This window comes from Chelmon rostratus, chromosome 20 (assembly GCF_017976325.1).
Source record: "Chelmon rostratus isolate fCheRos1 chromosome 20, fCheRos1.pri, whole genome shotgun sequence".
In the NCBI taxonomy this organism is placed as follows: Eukaryota; Metazoa; Chordata; class Actinopteri; order Chaetodontiformes; family Chaetodontidae; genus Chelmon; species Chelmon rostratus.
In genome coordinates this window covers 14955007-14973861 of record NC_055677.1, presented here as the reverse complement: position 1 = coordinate 14973861, position 18855 = coordinate 14955007, and the positions used below count along the sequence as shown (strand labels likewise).

At 42.8% G+C, this 18855-nt stretch overlaps 1 protein-coding gene across 1 annotated transcript; it reads right to left on the bottom strand.

Annotated features, from left to right (window-relative positions):
- Window positions 1–9517: 9517 nt before the first annotated feature.
- eef1e1 (eukaryotic translation elongation factor 1 epsilon 1) lies at window positions 9518–17603 on the bottom strand. The gene is made up of 4 exons (XM_041961655.1): window positions 17504–17603; window positions 16631–16828; window positions 13865–13960; window positions 9518–11560 (listed from the first exon to the last, which is right to left on the bottom strand). Exons 1-4 carry the CDS (start codon window positions 17585–17587, stop codon window positions 11417–11419), a joined length of 522 nt encoding a protein of 173 aa, XP_041817589.1. The 5' UTR covers window positions 17588–17603; the 3' UTR covers window positions 9518–11416.
- Window positions 17604–18855: the final 1252 nt, after the last annotated feature.

Sequence of the window (18855 nt, the reverse complement as noted above, 5' to 3'; positions counted from 1 at the left end):
AAAAGCCTTGTGGAAAGGTGACATTATCTCCTTTTTGTGCCGTGATGAAGAATGTTGTGGTGCTGAAAGCTTCTGAGGCTCATTTAATTGTATGAAATCCTCCCCTCTGCTGAACGCAGCCCCTTTATTTGCAGTGACTAAAACATATCAGTCACACATGACTGATTTAGTCACATCAGAAATGAATCTAATTTGTATTATTGACATTGTAACAGGCAGATTATTGAGAGGGGGAACAGTTTCCCGATCAAATTTACTTTTCAAACTAGACTTATTAGCCCTGAAACAACAATATAATTAGAGGCATGATATAATAAGCCCTAACATAGAACACCTACTTGATAACAGTCCATATAATTGGCATTGCAGCGGCAGAACACAGTGTGAAATGATGAATAACACTCCACATTAACACCATGTCAGAAATTGGCAAGTGTCTTAACTTTTCCCTTGTATCTATGCATCTGTGTACATTATCCACGTATGTGTTTGTGTGTGTGTGTGTGTGTGCGTGTGCGTTTGTGTGTGAGGCGTCATCACATGCTCTTCCCCTGAGGTCAGAGGATGAATGAAGGCTGTAAAGGGGAGCATGACAGCTGTGAAAGTCACAAGGGGAGTCCGCCGGCGCCGTAATGAAGGCAAAGTTTCCCTCCCTCTGGCTATGACCTGAGCGTGTGGACATATACAGTAAATCCCTGTATATATATTATAATAGTCGTACTGTATGTAGTTTATGCATTTTAAAAACAGAGAACATTTTGAATATATATATGCATTTGTGTGCGTTTCTGTGTCGGTTTGCATGTGCAAGGCTCATCCTGAAGCTAAATGCCACACACTGGAGTCTATTGTAGAGCCTATCGGCACTCCATCAGTGGCCCACATCCTTTATCCCCTCGCCCCTCCCTCCGCCGCATCAACAGCATCTTTCATTGCCAACTCACCCTCCCACCTTCACCCCTGGGGCAGGCAGTGTGTGTGACCGTGTGTTTGTACCCTCAGGATTTCACTTCAAAAACTGGTGGTTTTGGATGGGTCAAAGTTTGTGAAATGCGAGGCATCTTTTGAGATGGATAGATAGCACACTGTGTGTGTGTGTGTGTGTGTGTAAACCTCAGCAGCACAACATTAGAGGATCAGGAGATACAGAGATGACTTTGTGTTTTCCTGTCCAAATGTCGATTTCACACCGCCTTCATTTGCGGCTGCTTTTCAAAGAGGGCAGTGATCAGCTGTTTGTCATGTGCTGTTAAATTTAGTCTGAATAAGGAGTGTTTTCTGGTCATCCCTCAAGATCAAATGCTAGTAACGCTGTGCTAAAACACGCTGTCCCTCTGGGTCAGTATCTGTGGAAAGGAGCTTAACTGTTTTTTTGGGCATACTCCTGAGCTTAATCAGTTATATTTATTTAATCCAACTACCATGCTGCTCACTGGCTGTCTTCTTTTCAGAGGCTGGCACCCAAGTGCCAGTCGAGGGTGTGAATCGAGGCCCCTGGCCCTTCGCTTAGACGGCAAGGCCCACTGGCTATTGTATTGTATGGAGAGGCTGTAATTCATTTCATGGGACAGTGAAAATAAAAGCGGCCCTCAACAGCCCACGCCCTGCAAATTGGAGAATTAGCTTGCCTTTAACCTTTGAGCGATCTGTTTGTCTTCTGCTTATCCATGCCTGTCACTGTTCAACACACACACACATGCATGCCCGTGTGCTCAAAACGCTTGGCCTACCCTGAAACTAAAGGTTATTGAACTTGCAGTGCAACATTTGACCTGATTTTTTTTTTAAAGAAAAAAATGTGAATCATTTTCTAGTGATTTATGTTGCTGAGCTCGTTTGAGTTCTTAATGAGTGTTGGGGTTTGCATATCTCTGGTGAAATTTATCAGGTTTTTGCTTTGGATTACTATATTTGAGCCTTGTCAGAGAGGAAACACAAAGACACCGTGTTTTTCAGAGCAGAATATAAAACAACACAAACTATCTACTATATATTTCTTGATTCAGAGTGATTCAGGAACTGCCTATAAGCGAATCCTTCCTTATCAGGTTGTCACAATATTGTGATGTGACACTGTTTATTCATCCAAATATCACTCTACCTAATGGTATTATGTACTTTAAAGATGCATGTATCTATCTATCTATCTATCTATCTATCTATCTATCTATCTATCTATCTATCTATCTATCTATCTATCTATCTATCTATCTATCTATCTATCTATCTATCCTATGAAAGTGAAACAGAGGATTATGGGCGTAATGAGAAAATTGTGTTTGACTTGCTCACAAGTCTCTAGTTTGCATAGGTTCCCATTTTAGCATTTCATTGTAATTGACTAATAAATGCAAATCATTCCACGGCTACGATGTGAAAAATGCAAAGATTCAAATTATGAGACTATCACAGTGATTTCTTCTCAATGTGTATTGAATATTTATTGTAAAGGAATACTTAATATGTCTGTGACATTATTCAATGAGTTCATTGATGTGAATACAGGAGACCAGTTGGTTCAGTGCTGCCTCTTCATCCTCCTCCTCCTGCATGTCTCACCCGTCTCTCCCTTCCTCTCCCCCAGTCATAATGGTCCGGCCCAGTTTTTCTGTGCGGCGTCATGCGCGCGTCTCTATGTACTGTCTGTTTGTGTGTGTGGGACTAAATGAGAACAAGGAAGCAGCCATTTGAGCAGACTCTTGGTCAGGAGCACGGTTGGCATGTCTGCTTCAGTGTGTGTGTGTGTGTGTGTGTGTGTATGTGTGGGAGTGCGTGTGTGCGTGCATGCGTGTGTGTGTGTTGGTAGGGGACCGTCTGTGCCAGATTGTGGCTTTATGCCCTCAGTCCAGTAGATAACCAGTCAGCAGTGAAGCCACCCTTCTAACACACACACACACACACACACACACACACACACACACACACACACACACACACAGAGAGAGAGAGAAGAGAGAAGAAAAAATGTATGTTTCTGGTTCATAATCATGTCCCTTTAAGATTAATCAATTAAAGAACAGTTGACTGGCTGTCCCATCAGTCATTCTGGCTTAAACTGTCACACATCTTTGGTGTCTTTTTCTTCATCTGCTCTTGAATATAGTCAGTAGCTCCCTCAGAAATGTTTCCTCTGTTAGTGCACAACACAGTTTGTGCATCTGGTGGTCGTAACGCAACCCTAATACACATGTCCCGCAGATCTCAAGCGCTCACAGTTGACGCTGCTCTTCCTTTGGTCCTCAGCAATACACCAGCCAAGTGTGAAGTCGATTGGATTTTAAATGGAAGACAGTAAAACCGTGTATTGATCTTTAATGCGCTTCTGTTGTGTTAGAGAGAGAGAGAAGAGCGACAGAAAATATCAGATTAGGACGAGGAATATCACTCTCTATATATATCACTATATCACTCTCCAAAACCCACAATCAGTCGAGCTAATTCAGTGCAGCAGTTGGTCAGGCGCGCAGAGATGAGCAGGTAAGCAGGGTTTGAGCTTCTTCCTCAAGCTCTCTGCTCTCTTTTCAATCCTTTACACGACCATTTCCATCACTTACTGTTTGTACAAACGAGTGCAAAATTGGAATACCTGCCAGCAAAGAAAGTGTGCTCCAGTAATTATCTGCATATTTGAATGATTATTGTCCCTCATCTTCATCATGGCGCGGATGTTTGGAACAGCTAAAAACACATGGCCATGCTGTGCGATGCGCTGATCACGGCCACTTCACATTTATCCTGAACATACCTGCGCACATTTTCAATTTGAGTGAAAAATGGGTGAATCGTGTTTAAAAAAAAACAACAAATAAACAGGGAAGACGTGGGGTAGGGATGTTGCATCATAGTTGGCAGTTTCAAGAAAAGATGGTCCAAAAGTTTGAAAGAAATTCGACAAATCGTGGTGAGTAATCTTTAAAATGGAAACAGAGGAGCTCACAGCAGTTAAGAGAAACACTTTTTATCTGTGTGGTTGATTAATCCCTGCCCAGGGGGACCCGGGGATTCTTGAGGGGGAGTTTACATTTAAATTACTGGAACTTAAGCGCTTTGTCTTAAATTGTCTGCAGATGGACTCTCCTCTCTCTTTTGAATAAAATCCTTTGTTTTTATGGTGAAAGCATTGTGCCAGGTCATTCTGCACGGCATTCCTCTGTGTCAGCCATAACCACCAGGCACCACATCCACGTCCTCATTAAAAATAACTAGCTGGTTTTCACACAAGAATAATAAAGGGAGTGGGGGTCATTAAGTTAACAACTCATATTCAAAGTTAATGATATGAAACCTTGTTTATGTTCCATTACATTGTCATCAGCCCCCTGTTTTTTTAATCATTAGGGAAATGAGATGCGTTAAAAAGAGAAAGTACCCGGCATTTAACTCCAGGTTTAAATAAATTAGTCATCTCAAATTAAAACCAAACTGTTATAATAAAAAAAGATGGAGAGTAAAAAAAAGAAATCTCCATCCTGGTGACGTATGCAGATGAGAAATATGCAAATTAGGAGACTGTTGCTTTTTTTTCCCATGGAGGTCAAATTACAGTAAATGGCTGAGGGCAGTGCTCTCTGCTCTCTGCCCACCCAGGAGTCTGTCTATTTGCTCCTCGCCCCCACCCTCACCCCTCGCCCCTCCAAATATCCTCTATGCTTATTTCAAATGCCATCCTCCCCTCTGCTGCACTCTCCATTTTTTTTTTTCAAAGTACACCCTCCTGTCACAGGGTTTCAGCTGCAATTACTTTTAGTATCACTTCTCAGTGAGAAGTCAACTTCCCTGGAGGCTTCCTATCAGAACCTATTACAGCAGGGGGGCAGGCTGAAGTTAAGTGGCATGACCTGTGGGGTGGATGGAGCAGGAGGGGGGGATAAATGTATGGCTAATTTGTGGAACATTTGAATAAAGGGATGAGGATTGTGACAGGGCCACACAATGTGACGGCATGGCAAATGAGAAGTCCTTGACTCAACCGAGGCTAAGTGTACTATAGCCGGGAATCATTTTAATAGGAGAGTTAAAAATTGTTCAATTTTGTGGAAGTGTGCGAGGGAGAATATTTTTCACATTTTTTAACTACTGCTACAGGCCGGTTTTCTGAACTCGTTCAGATGAGTGGGTCGACCCTCTCCTTCGCTTTTTTTTTTTGTTTTTTTTTTGCCTCCCTCACCCTTAATTCACCTCTTACCCTCAGGCCAAAACCATAACCCCATGAATGGGTGCATGGCCACACACACACACACACACACACACACACACACACACACACACACACAGAAAAATGCGAGGAAGCTGCAGCTGAGGTAGATCAGCAGAAGGGGTGAGGAGCGATCGAGGCGTCTAATTCAACAACAGTTATCTGTGTGTGTGTGTGTGTGAGAAAGAGAGAGCGAAGGAGAGACTTAAGGTGCAATCTTGTGCAATCTCCTTGCCCCGGGTCACACATATGTACTTTAGCACCAACGTGCCGAATCAGCCACCCATCTCTCTGATTGATGAGCTGAGTGGTTGCGTCTCGTAAAACTCTGATCTCGCTGCACACCTGGGATCCTTATGCAATCCAAGGTGAGGCTGTGTCTTGCAGGAGATAGAGAGCATAAAAACAACTCGTGAAGTTCGGCTGGCAGAAATGCATACATATGGTAAACTGGTATTTGTAGATTCACAGTAGTGATATAAAACCCTCTGAGGTAAGCAATCAAACAGATGTCTGATTCAGTTGTTAAGATAATGATGTACTCTTCCACAGATGGTGACGAAAGAGAAGATCAGAGTGTACATGCATCTGTATTTGCAAAATGTTAAAGGGTGATTCTGTTTTATTGCAACTTGAGTCATATTTTCTTTGCTTTGGCCATCAAATCTATCAATCTATCACTGTTGTCATAAATAACAATTAATGCATGTTAATTGCTGAAAGCGGCAAACATGGAAACATTGTTAAGACAAGTCCGACACAGAAACACGAGGTAAAAAGACGACGTTTATATAGCAAATCTGTAGTCTAACGACCACTTGAAGCACTTTACAATCAATGCCATATTTAAGATAAGAAGCAATTTGATGTTCAGTATCTTGCACAAGGATGCTTTGACATGCAGAATTAAAGAGCTGAGGATCGAACTACCGACCAACCAGACAGGTTGTAAACAAGCCAACGGTTCAGACAAACTTTATTTCACTCTAACACTGTATGGCTGTGTCGTACATGACCAGGCCTGTGATGGGGAACTGTGATCATGGTGAGTGTAGGGTTTGCAGAGTAAAAGGCTTCGCTAGCTGCGTGTTAAACATGCTGCGTGTTATTTTGACTCTCAGCGATCTCCACTGGCATCCAGACTTGCTGTAGCTTGGGTCCCCACGTGGTACCTTCGTAGCTGCAGCAGGTGCGGCGTGACCCCTTATCGCAGAGGTAGATATGAGTGAAGGGAAATAGCTTTGACAACATCGGACACACATTTCGAATCACCCAGTTCAACAGTAGCTGACTGTTCTGTCTACATATCACCATTACATGTGTTAAACTTGCGCAAATTGCATCAGAAAAAAAAAAAACTGACAAAGAATCATGTGTATTTGCTCATGAGATACACTCATTTATTCACATTTCTTAGATATAAAGCCATAAAGTTATACAGCGGACATGATGAGTATTTCCTTCTCTTCCTTGTGTCTACAGGAATAACTTTACAGCAAGAACATGTTGTGAACAACACATGCCCCCCCCCCCGTGTCCGTCATAGCTGCATCCTTGCTCACACACTCGTGTAATTGCAATAGACAATCAGATGCCATCTTTATAGGCGCATGGTACAACTGTCACAATGTGTAAGGGCACGATGAAGCGCGGGCCTGTCAAAAGGGCTTACGACATGCTAACGCTCCCCTCACCACCACGCGGTGTTGATTGTTCCACTGAATCAGTCAGCGAGAGACGAGGAGTCCCGCTCTTAGCAGATGTCGCAGCCGATGCCTTTCCCTCCCCCTGATGTTGTTAATAAGAATTAATGAAGGGTGGTGGCGGCCGCGTGGCTGTTTGTTGCTGCGTGGGTGGAGCGGGGGCTGTCTATCTCATATGGTTCGTAAACGCAAGGTGACAAAGGTGTTGGGAGATGAGGTGGAGGCGGCATGGGTAAAACCTGAACACTTTTCCCTCATCGTGAAGTGCAAACAGTGACACCCGCTTGAGGTAAATCCTGCAGCAGAGCAGTGACTGCTGCTGCTTTTTGTTTTTTTTCCCAATGAACCTGTGAGTCCAGCTCAGATTATCTCAGTTTTCTACGGACACTTTGCATGAGCGAGCACTTGACGACAGTGGTGAGGACAAACTTCTAACATGCAGAAACATCGAGCAGAACCAGGCTCCAGGTGTTCATACCAGGAGTATGAATGCAGATAAATAAAAAACAATAGCCAGCGCCTTCTGCCTCTTTTGCTCTCCACGTGGATCGTTTACTTGCGTGCAAACAAAGCCTGCTCATATGTGATTGGTAAATACTACTCGGGCTACAAACGAAAACCAGAACGCTCCCAAAATCTTGTCCCTTGCCTGCAGATTCTGCTGTCATATGCTGATACGTGCTGAGTCTGTTTATAGAGATTAAGAACAATGTAAACACAGCAAAACCAGAAACAAGCATTGGCCATAACCCTGTTTATCATTTAAACTTTATTCAATGATGTGTTTTGAGTGTTGTGTTGGTCAGTGAATTCATTTCATTCCATTCTTTGATTGGCTAGTTTGTAATTGCCTGACACCCTCAAAATCCTCATGCTGAATGTCTCTGGTCTCTGAAACTGGCTGTCACTATTTGATAAATTGGCCGCCTATAGACATATTGTTCAGTATCATCCTGCAGTCCACCTCTAGATGTTTTGATTTTTTGGCTTTTGCCTTTCATTTCTTTTTCCCCTCATCCCGACTCTGTAATGCTCAGATGACTTGCTGATGTGGGCCACCTAAAGCTGTGACCTCTTATTGCGTCATATTGTGTTGTTGCTGATTAATCTCAGAGATCTCTGTCGTGTTTTTTACTATTATTGTGTTAAACTTGATAAAAATGTTGCCTGGGACAGCCCCAAGAGCGATGTTGCCTTTAGAGCACTAATATCCCTGAATTCTGCAGATACAGTATCTTCAGTGTCTCTTTGAAGTCTCTATTATAGAGGTCAATAATAGATGCTGTATTGACACGTGAACTATCAGCTGCTAAATATCAGCTTTAAAATCCTGGAAAAAAGTGTAATATTCTTAACTTTAAAATAACTTTTTTTTCCACCTCTGCCCTTTATGCTCTGCTGGAAAGACAGAGGGAGAGGCACCACTCCCTGCCACTGCTCCATGGAGAGAGATGAAGTCACCAGTAAATACTGATGATAACCCTACCTTATTACACCTTCGACCTCTTCCTCACCAGGCGGTGGGGAGAGGTCGAAGGTCAGTAGGGTTGCCAGGGGCCGGGGGGCACAGTTGGTAAAGTGGGTGGGTCTTGAGGTGGGAGGGCCACCCCTGCAGAGCGCTGCTCCCCTCGCCTTCAAAAGTCGATGGGAAGGTCGCCTCTAATTGGTGCCTCCGTCCTGGTTACCTGCTGTGGCCGCGTGACCGCGTCTGCGACTTTGACTGCAGTCGGGTTTGATCAGGGAGGAGGCACCACACCAGCGTTTTGAGATTGTGCCAACAGTCAGCACAAAGCCACACAAGGAAAGTTTCAAAACGACCGACTAATCACCGTTTCATCTTTCACAGCTGGAATCCTTCTTGAGCAACTTTTTGGATTAAGGCCTCAAAAAATACGAACAAAGTGCTGATGAGTTATGAATTGTTGCTGGAAAATTGTCAGAAGTACAAATGATAAATGAGAATGAAGATGTGAAACATAAAGAAAAAATTAGTTCATCTACTTTATAGTTTAGATGAGGCTCAGTTGTGATGTGTTTAATAGTGTATTTGAATGCAGGTCCACTTTTATGAATGTATTTTCTATCTTTTCTAATCTTTCTCGTCTTTTTGAAACTCTGTGCAGGACAAAGTATTCCTGATCTAATGAAAATAGTGTCAAATTCAACAGCATTGAAGGAGAACAAGAACAAGAAGGTGCTCAATGGTATCCATAGAAATAAGCGTATTTTGAACTTTGCTTGGTCTGTAACCATGGCATCATCACAAACACGAGTGAATTTAGAACTATTTGTCCAGCAAAGCTTCATTATTTACACCTTAGAAATAAGTACAAATGTCTGACGCTGCACATTTGAAACAGCATTCCAAACAAACGCTGACAAAACCGGGCGGACAAGGGCTTCTTTAATGGTACACCACATCATAAACTGCCCACACCAGTCACAAGGCTGGCTCAGATGACTGCGAGCTGTTTTTATCTTTCACATATTCTTCAGAACACTTGCCACAAACATAGAGCGAGCCGTCTTACGAAGCCTCGTTGAACAACAGCTCTGTCTTCTGGCTGATTTTACGCAAAAAACAAATTCTTGGAGAAGACCAGAAAGCACACAGTGAAAAATCTGCAGGGAAGTCAGAGGTCATGAGCTGTGAATCCCTTTGATTTATTGGCACAGGCAACATCATGGTTACATCTGATGACAAAAGAACTGAAGTTATAAGAAACAGACACGAAGATATGCATAGCCTGCTAGGATGGAGGATATTGAATGTGTGGCTGAAATGGAAACATTCTAACAGAAGCAGATGTAAAGAATAACTGAAGCATTGATGCAAACACAAAAGCAGCGTCATACAGGTGTTATTTTATGCTGCGTGCAAATAATGGTTTGATACCCCAGCAAAATAAATGAAAATTGGAATTTGATCAATAAGGGCTGAGATAGATATTTCTCTAATCCTACCTCCTTTTCCTGCTGCTCTTTGTCTATTTCTCTTTACCTTCATAATGTTAATTTGCAGGTTCTGACCTGATGGTGCTAATAGCAAACATCCAGCCAGCAGCAGTAAGGCTTTCAGACACACGGATCATTGTTCACATGTCACAAAAAGATCCCTCGGCCTCTGGGTGCTCTTTTTCTCTCTCCGCCGCCTCCCTCCCCTCCCTCGCTGCGTCCCTCTCTCTCCAGCAGCCCCGTGGGAGCGTGAGGGTTGAAATGACACACAGTGGCTGACTGTCGCCCAGGGGCCTGGGTTCTGGCCTTGGCTGGCTGGATCTGTGTGGCAGCTGGTGAGCCCGTTGCCCTCTCTCTGGCCTGCAGCATCAACAGTGGTGGTAGTGGGACTGATTGGAGCCTCACTCTGATCTCTGACTCTGGGGCTGACGCTCAACTGCTCACTGCTGCCCACACGACTGGTGGTGAGGAAGTGGGACAGAGCGCGCGGATGTAATCAGGATCGAAAACACACACGCGCGGGCACACACACACACACACACAGAAACTAAAGTGTCCAGTAAAATGGCTGAAAGTTGCATGTGAAAAACATAAACACCAGAGTTCTGATAGAGATGTGAGCTGAGAGAGGCCGACTAGACTCATCAGGGCAGATAGATGGCAAAACAATGTGGACTCAGCAGTGACTGTGGTCATTATGGGGTTATGATTGTGATCCACCACGCATTTATTTGGACAAACTTTTGCTGAAAATGCATTGATATGGCATGAAGGAAGCTGCTTCTCCTAAGGACACGATGTACTGCCAGTTAAGTAACATCTTAACATCTTCTAATACTTGTCATTGCATGTTTAAGGCTCAGATTAAACAAAGAATAACCACGTAACAACCATTTATAAATAGAAACACCTTTTAAACAAGCTAGCAGCGCTTCACTTCATTGCAACCCGTACTGCATTCCCTTTGAAAACAACCAGACAAAAGCAAACCTCCAGAAGTCCCAAAAAACATAAGAGACCGACATAAATGTCTCATCTGTGCTCCCAAGTTACGGAATAAGGGTTAAGACATAAAACTTCTTAGTGTTAGCAGGACTGAACAACAGAGATTCTTGCTTCCACTCCCAACCCTTCATGAAGTCAAAAGCCAGTGGTGCTGGGCAATATAGTTATTAAAAACAATGATATTTCTTTAAGGAATATGAATTGAACTAGATTTGTATTAGCAAGCAACCCTTTCATGGAGTTTCAGCACCTCATACACTAAAACAGTTTTAGGATTTTTTTTTGTTCTTTACTGATTTTCCTGGTTAAACACTTTGTTGTTGTAAACACATAGAGTTCAGGTATGTGACCAGGACAAAACATAAAGGCAGGAATCATGATTCTAAAACCAGGAAAAAGGGAGGTCTTGGATAGAAGTGACTATGTGGACTCAAATTGTGATGATGATGATGATGATGATGATGTACTCTTGGATACTCTAGGAAATAATTTGCCCAGGTCTGGTTCGAAAGACAGACGAGCTTGTGAGGAGTGAGGCAGGGATGGGTGGGGTCAGGTCTCAGTGGTGTCTGCCGGTGTAAATTCTGTTCCTGAGCACAGCTACAGGAGGGAGGTGGTGTCGGATGCCGGGGTAGTGCTGAATGTGGTCGAACCATCGCGTCACATTCACATACTGCTCCTTCTCCTGGATGGCCAAGTCCACCTGGGTAAGAGAGGAGGAGGTGAGGTTGACAACAGTACAGCTGTTTTATACAGTATAGGCTGTTCGCTGTGAAAGACAGAAGCTTTAAGAGCAGCTTTAATATGTAACGTAGCCGAACAATGTCCTGTCCACTGTTACCAGATCATAGCTAATACATTTTAGCTTATCAAAGATTTGTTCTGTTTCTGTTTACAATGCCATTTTTCTGCAAGAAATGCAGAAATGCAACGCTACCACTGTTATAAAACACAGTATCCAGTATTTCTTGTCTTTCTTGTATACAGAATTACAGCCTCAGAGTACTGTTCATCCACTAACCAGTCAAGTTGCAGTTGACATCAATGCCTGTTCAGACTCACATAATATATGCAGTGAAGACTTTGCAGGAATTTAAGGTATAAAGTATATTTTTTTGTGAAATGGAAGTTATCACTATATTGACATGTATGATTCCAGTTTGTGCAGAACACTGTGATGTCACAGAGAAGCTGAGCTTTGACCTTATGGATATGAAATGATATCGCTTCATCATTTGTGTGAAATTTTGTCACAATCAGCGTATGAATTCTTGAGTTCTGGCCAAAAACTTATTTGGTGAGTTCAGTGACCTTTGACCACCAAAATCTAACCGGTTCATCCTTGAGTCCAAGTGAGCATTTGTGCCAAATTTGAAGAAATTCCCTCGAGGCCTTCCTGAGATATCACGTTCACGAGAAAGGGACGGACGGAAGACCCAAAAACATAACGCCTCCGGCCACAGCTGTAGCCTGGGTGGAGGCATAAAAAAATCAATGGATGGGAGGTGAAAGAAACAGTTGCTCTTATTGAGATCTTTTGAAGCTTGAGGGTGTACTCCTCTTCAAGTTACAAAACAAGTACTGACGATGCATATGTGGCGCTGACAGTAATGACAACTATTAACCAGTCATACCCTCTGAACTGATGACAACAATTTCTCAGGCTTCCACAGACTCTTATTCTTTTGACAGACTCTATGTGGGGTTCTGCACCAGTCACTCAGACTGTAGCAGTGCATGCTAGAAAGAGTATACATTTACTATGGGGCAAAGCTTATTAAAGCGCTCTACAAACTGCCATTGTTTGACAAGTTTAAGTCAAACACATATTTTCCTGCCCTTGCACAGGTGGTGAATCACAATACCAGAATGCATCAGGACGTCCTTGGAGAAAATTAGGCGTGAGCTTTTCCATTATCTAATTAACTGGAATGTGGAAATTCCCCACACAGACGACAATCCAACCTAAAACCATTCTAGCATCAGTCAGGTTTAATGTTTGTGTAATGTTGTTTTCCATGAATTGAACATCAGGACAGGCTGTGGTTAAGGGTTGGGCTGGCTGACCCCTTGTCCCCGAGGTTAAAAACCACACTGATTGCAAACCAAAGTGACGCTCCTCTGCCTGGTGGCGGGGGGCAACCTTCCATCTCCGCCACAACCACTGACATCTCTCAACATGTGATCTCTCCCTCCCTCCGTCTCATTCCGTCTTTCCCATTTCTCAACTCACTTTTTTGGAATCCTGGAAGGCATAACAAACTTACTTGTCCCTGGTCTGAGGCTAAAGACTTCACTTTATGCCACATCACTTTATTTCTTTGAAGAGAAGTGAGAATATGTTTATAACCTGTGTGTTTATTGCCAACTTGTTCTTGGTGCCCTTTGGCCAAATGACTGGTCTAATTGTGTGTTATGCACTGTGACAAATTGCTTATTAAAGTTGTGGCTTGACTGAAGTGAGCACTGATAGGGAGGGAAAGGACGGATGAAGGGATGGATGGATGAGTGAGTCCTTCGTAAATGGTGGTGAGAATGGTACTGAGGCGCAACAAATCAATCACATTTAGCCCTGAACATGCAGTCCCACACATCTTTGGAAAACTCTAAAAAAAATCTAAAAGTTCTTCTCAAAAGTTTTATGTCCTTATTTTTTAGTTTCAGTCATTATTAGTAACGAAAATATTTAAATGTGTCCTAGCAGTGCACCTAAATGAAAGATAGTTCATCTGAATGATCATGTTAGATAGAAATGAGTTGAGTTTTCTTTTTTCAGACACAACTTATGAAAAACAACGCTGACCCCAACCTTACCTAAACATTTTTTTAACATTAACTCTAATCCAATCATTAATCATTAAATCTCTCCACTTTTCTTTTCACTAAGTTGTATCACTTAAAACTCAGCAGATGCTTTAGCGACACGTTACAGTTCAAGTGATACTAAGCTCTAGGACATCTAAATCATGACAGCTAAAGGTGCAAAATGAGAGAAAAGGTGACTTACTATAAGTGGATGGACTCCAAAGTATGTGAAAGCATCAGCTATGGTGAACTGGTTACCGGCCAAGTAGACCTTGTCTTGTAGGTAGAGGTTGAGGTCCTGCAAGAATAATAACATAATAACAAACATAAAAACCTGCAAATGAGGCCATTAATTTACACATTATGGCATGAATTTCTATGTAAACACACTTGTTTTCACATGAGAGATTAGTACATTACACATTAGGGGAGAAAATAATATAATATTGATATAAATCACTAATGAAGCCTCCTGTAACAGAGGTGTTGTTGTTGTTGGTCCCATTATCACTTGTCAAGACTGACTCTTTTGTGCTATGCTGAAAAACAAACTGAAACAAAAGAAAAAGTAAAATTAATACAATTCATTTTTTTATTTATCCTACAAATTTTTACTCTCTTGATAAACATTAAAAGGGTGTAACGGCAGGTTCGTTAACCTATATATCTGTAGGTGCGTGAGGTACACGAGTCTGGATCCTAGCTTGCGTGTGTGCCTGTGCTGTGCTATGTGGATAGGAATAATATGTAACCTGAGGGGGTATAGCATCTCTCTCCATGACTGGCGACTTAGCACAGATGCTGTACAGAACAGGCTATTTGTTTACTCGACTACCAAATGACTGCAACTCTCGCCGCAGATCTAATGAAGCTGTCCTAAACTTGGGCATCGTGATGTGTTTTTCTCAGTCTATGTCTGTGTGTGCAAAGTCGTGCATGGAAGTGCTGGTCCCAGGGGAAGGGACCATCTTTAGCACTTGTACATTGTGCAAAGGGAACACTCCATGCACACAGAGCATCTTGGGGGCAAATGGAGTTATTGTGCGGCAAGAGTGGGTGATGCCAAACAAGGCATGAAGACTGCAGACTTCCTCCCCTTCCACAATCAGATTCTTGCTTTTCTTTGCCTACAGCCATGGAGCTGAAGCCCAGTCGAGCATCAGAGGAGAGGCAGCTCTCCTGCCACCCCCCCCTCAACACATGGACCTCCAAACCTGGGTTCTTCTCTACCTGCCCCCGCCTTAACTGTGCACTCACTGTCATTGGGAAATTCAATGCTAGCAAAGTTCGTAGCAGAATTCAGACAGAGTACTGGTGTACATCATCAGAGGTAGAGGCAAACACTTTCAGAAACTGTTTTTTGCCCTGTGGGTAGGTCATGTACAGGCTGGAAAAGCACTGCTGTTCATATGTATATTAGACTGGAACTACAAACCAAGAATAACACACAAGATATATTCATATTGCAGTTAATTGTGCCCATTTCTTTCCGATGTACTGGTAACTACTGTTAACAGTTGCTGACTGTTGTCAGGATACTCCAGAGACCATTTACTATTGTTGCTGCCTTTCTACATATGTGACCCAGACACAGTGACCTCACAGCAAGCATACCGTCCCAACAACCACTACTGTGATGGTGACTCTCAAAAATGTACTGACCCAATACCATGAAAGGTGGTGTCACCGATTCTGGAGAAATACAGTTGAGTCTCAATTCCAGGTCGTCAAATACCGACACTTTGGGTTGGTGGCTCCATATCTGACAACCTCGGAATGAGACTCAACACTCTTTATCCAAAATCGGTGCCTCCACCTTTCAAAGTGTGAGGATAATCTCAGACGAAAGTATGTTATCTGCCTTTCACATGAATGGTGCATAGCTTTCTATCAAAACAGAGAGAAATCATAACTCAGAAATCATGAAGCCTGTAATGCATAACACGGAGTTTAAGATGAGAGACTAGAGACAAAATGAGAACTGACCTAAACATAACTGGCTGTAGCTTTGCTTCATAAAACTAGTGGCAGCTTCTGTGGCAGCAGGAAGTCTCTAGTTTAATTTTCTACATTCGGCTAAATTTGGGTTCAGAGCCAAATTGGCCTTACTTGTTTATCATCACATTTCATGAGTGACAAGATGTTCACCTCAGAAACAAGTCTCAGCTTGAAAAACCATGAATTTCTCTTTTGCATCCCGGGGTGAGAAAGTTTAAGAACCCCTTGCAGTTGACAGTTTTTGCTCTCTGGATAATTTAATGGGAGATGACTGGTGTGCTTGAAAAGAAGAGTGTTAAAGTCAGAGATAAAGCAGCAGGACAGGACAGGGGGCCACCGGGGACCAGAGCCGAGCTGCTCAGGGCGACTTCCTTCTGTAAGTGGCACCATTAAAATATTTAAGAGGCCTGTCCAGATAACATGCTGCCACACAGCATGACTCCTCAGCCATGCCACAACACTGTGTCACGCTGAGAAGTGCGCACAGACACACACACACACAGAGACAAACACTTCATGCTGACATGAGAGTGCCAAGAGGCGCCTAGCATCCAGAAGACCAGTGGCTGGTGATCCATTTCACGCTGACTGGCGTCAGGCACATTAAAGCATTTTTCTCTGTCGTGTGGGGCCATGTCACTGAAGGGCCATACATCAGTCTGTATTCCTGTCGCTTGTGCCTTAACAAGAAAAACACACACACACACACACAGAGTGGCCTAGCTGATGGGCAGAGAAAAGAGAAAAGGAATGTGGGAAAAACTGAGATGCTGTGGCGCCTCTCAAAGGTAGGGAATGAAAACGGAAAAAAACCCCAAAAAACTGGAAGCTACGTCTTAATTCAGAGGAAGCTTAGAAAGAACTGTATTAAAATCTGGGACAATCTTTAAGCGCAGATGCACTTGAGTCTGCAGACACAATACAACAGCAGTTTGGACGAACAAGATTTCAAAGACAGCAGCATCTCTACCTTCAGGATGGTCTTGATGTCTTCCTTTGTGCAGCCGTCCAGCTTGGTGACTCTGTGCTCCAGCCACTGCTGCACCACAGCCCTGCTCTCTGCAGAGTCACCCAGCAGCTCTGGGCGCTTGGCCTCTTGTACCAGGTGACAGGCAATGGTCACCAGCCCCACCAGTGGAGGACCATTATTATTCTGTAGCACAGGTACCTGCAATGCATGGAGAGGTGAGACAGACAGAGAGGGGAAAAAAAGTGTCAATTTCATCTTTGATTCATGCTCACACAAATTTGCTTTAAACCTCAATAGAGACACACACTCATGAATAAAACTGTTTGCTCTGCAGGAACGTCTTGATAAAATAGATTAATTAATGAGGTTGAATATAGTGCCCAATATGGGGATACAGGAATAATTGTTTGCAACCTTTTCCTGAAAGATCAGGCTGTTTTAACCTTAAATAAAGCACTTCTCTCTCCCCTTTTTAGTCATCAACACTTCAGGTGCAGTTCATTTAACAGTATAACTCAACAGTAGACAGTGACAGCCCCCCGCCCCTTACTTTACTTGTATGAATGGGCATGCGCAAAGCATGGAGCTATTTCCATTGTGCTGAGTTGTGGAAATAAGGCAGCTGGCATCAAATGTTACTGCCTGGATTTGCTCTGAATATCAGCCTAACCGGTGAAAAAGACCACGGACGAGCAACTGATAACACAAGGTACATATGGCACAAACCCTATACTTTCAACACACATGGCTAGCGTGTTAGCATTATCTAGCTAGCTACTGTGTGTTAACTACAATAGCTTACATGCTTCCTATGAAACTAAATAGCGGTTTGAAGGCAACAGTGGACGCCGCAAAGATGTACGGTCGTGTCACCTTTTTGTCCCCCTGTGTGCTGTACTTGTTCGCCTTTTTCAATCCTAAAAATTTCTCCAGCGATGATAGCTCCCGTAACGCCATGTTTCTGACAGTCGGAGGGGCAGTGCAGTGTGTGTGTGATCTGATTGGGTGAAAGTCTCAACTCCCGCCCAGTACAGTTTGAGTGACAGCAGTGAAAACCAATAAGAAGACAGCATGCGCGTCTTTCATTATATTGCATCAGTGAATGAGTTGTCATCCGTTCAATAAAAAATACAGTGAAATAGAAATGGCAAATGAAACTGCAAATTAATTATTAGTAATGAATATTTACGTTATTACTTTTGGCACTTACAAATTAATATTTTTTTTCCTTTTTTGATGCTATATCAGTAAAAATAGGACCAGGGACTAGAGTTTTTATTTTGTTAGTACCCATTTTTATATAGGAGAAAACTTAAAGCAAAAATCTAATAAACTGCAGTCAATGCAATTCATCTTTTCTTTTCTTTTTTTTTTAAATATATCACCTGTATCTAAAGGGAAGTCCCCTGAAATCTCTAGTTCACACTGGAAATCACTCTCACACATGTCAGCCACAATATTACAAAGCTGTAATTTCAAAGGTTGTAATGGATGGCAGATAAAAAGATAATCACAGATTACCATAAAGTACCTATGACTATTAAAACAAATAAACAATGACGCCCCCCCCCCCCGCATCTGATTTGATATGCCAGACTGGTGTGATTTGTGAGAATGTTTGACCATATGCCAAAATAAACACCAGTTACTTATTTAATTTGGCTTCACTAAATGCTCACACTGCACAGTATCATGACAGAATGCTGTTATTGCGTACGAGTATCCCAGCATTCCTTAGGTGGGTTCAACTCTGTAATCCCCCACCAGAAGCGTGGGCTGAACTGATAAAAAAAAATGAGTGTTATGCAATCCTGCCAGTTTGCAGTACATGCCTGTTTTTGCAGAACTTCTTCATGAGGATTTGCGTTTAAACGGAATCAGAATGACAGTGGAAGGTCTGGAGTTTCAGTCTGAAGTCCTGCAGCAAAGTTTCCCTGTCCTGTCTGTCTGTCTGCCTCTGACATTGTGTGTGCCGTGTCTGTTAGGATTTGTGCCATGCCTCTACGATTTCTCCATAATGAAATGTCACCTGTCAGTCAAAACTGGGCTTATTAAATATATACCGTCCAAGTATGTGTGACACCACAGACAGTGACAGCTGGGCTGAGGTGTCACTCTACAAGCTTCCTTTCCATTCCCAGCGGTCTCACTTTGTAAGAGCACACCTGGATGACAAGGCTCGAGGTGATGTCTGTAGAAATACAAATCAAATTCATATTTTGGAT

Coding starts and splice junctions, on each gene's coding strand:
- eef1e1 (XM_041961655.1), bottom strand. CDS start 17,587: ATGGCGTTACGGGAGCTATCATCGCTGGAGAAATTTTTAGGATTGAAA. Junction 16,829..17,503: donor GCACACAGGGGGACAAAAAG/GTGACACGACCG, acceptor CATGCATTGCAG/GTACCTGTGCTACAGAATAA. Junction 13,961..16,630: donor ACATCAAGACCATCCTGAAG/GTAGAGATGCTG, acceptor TTATTCTTGCAG/GACCTCAACCTCTACCTACA.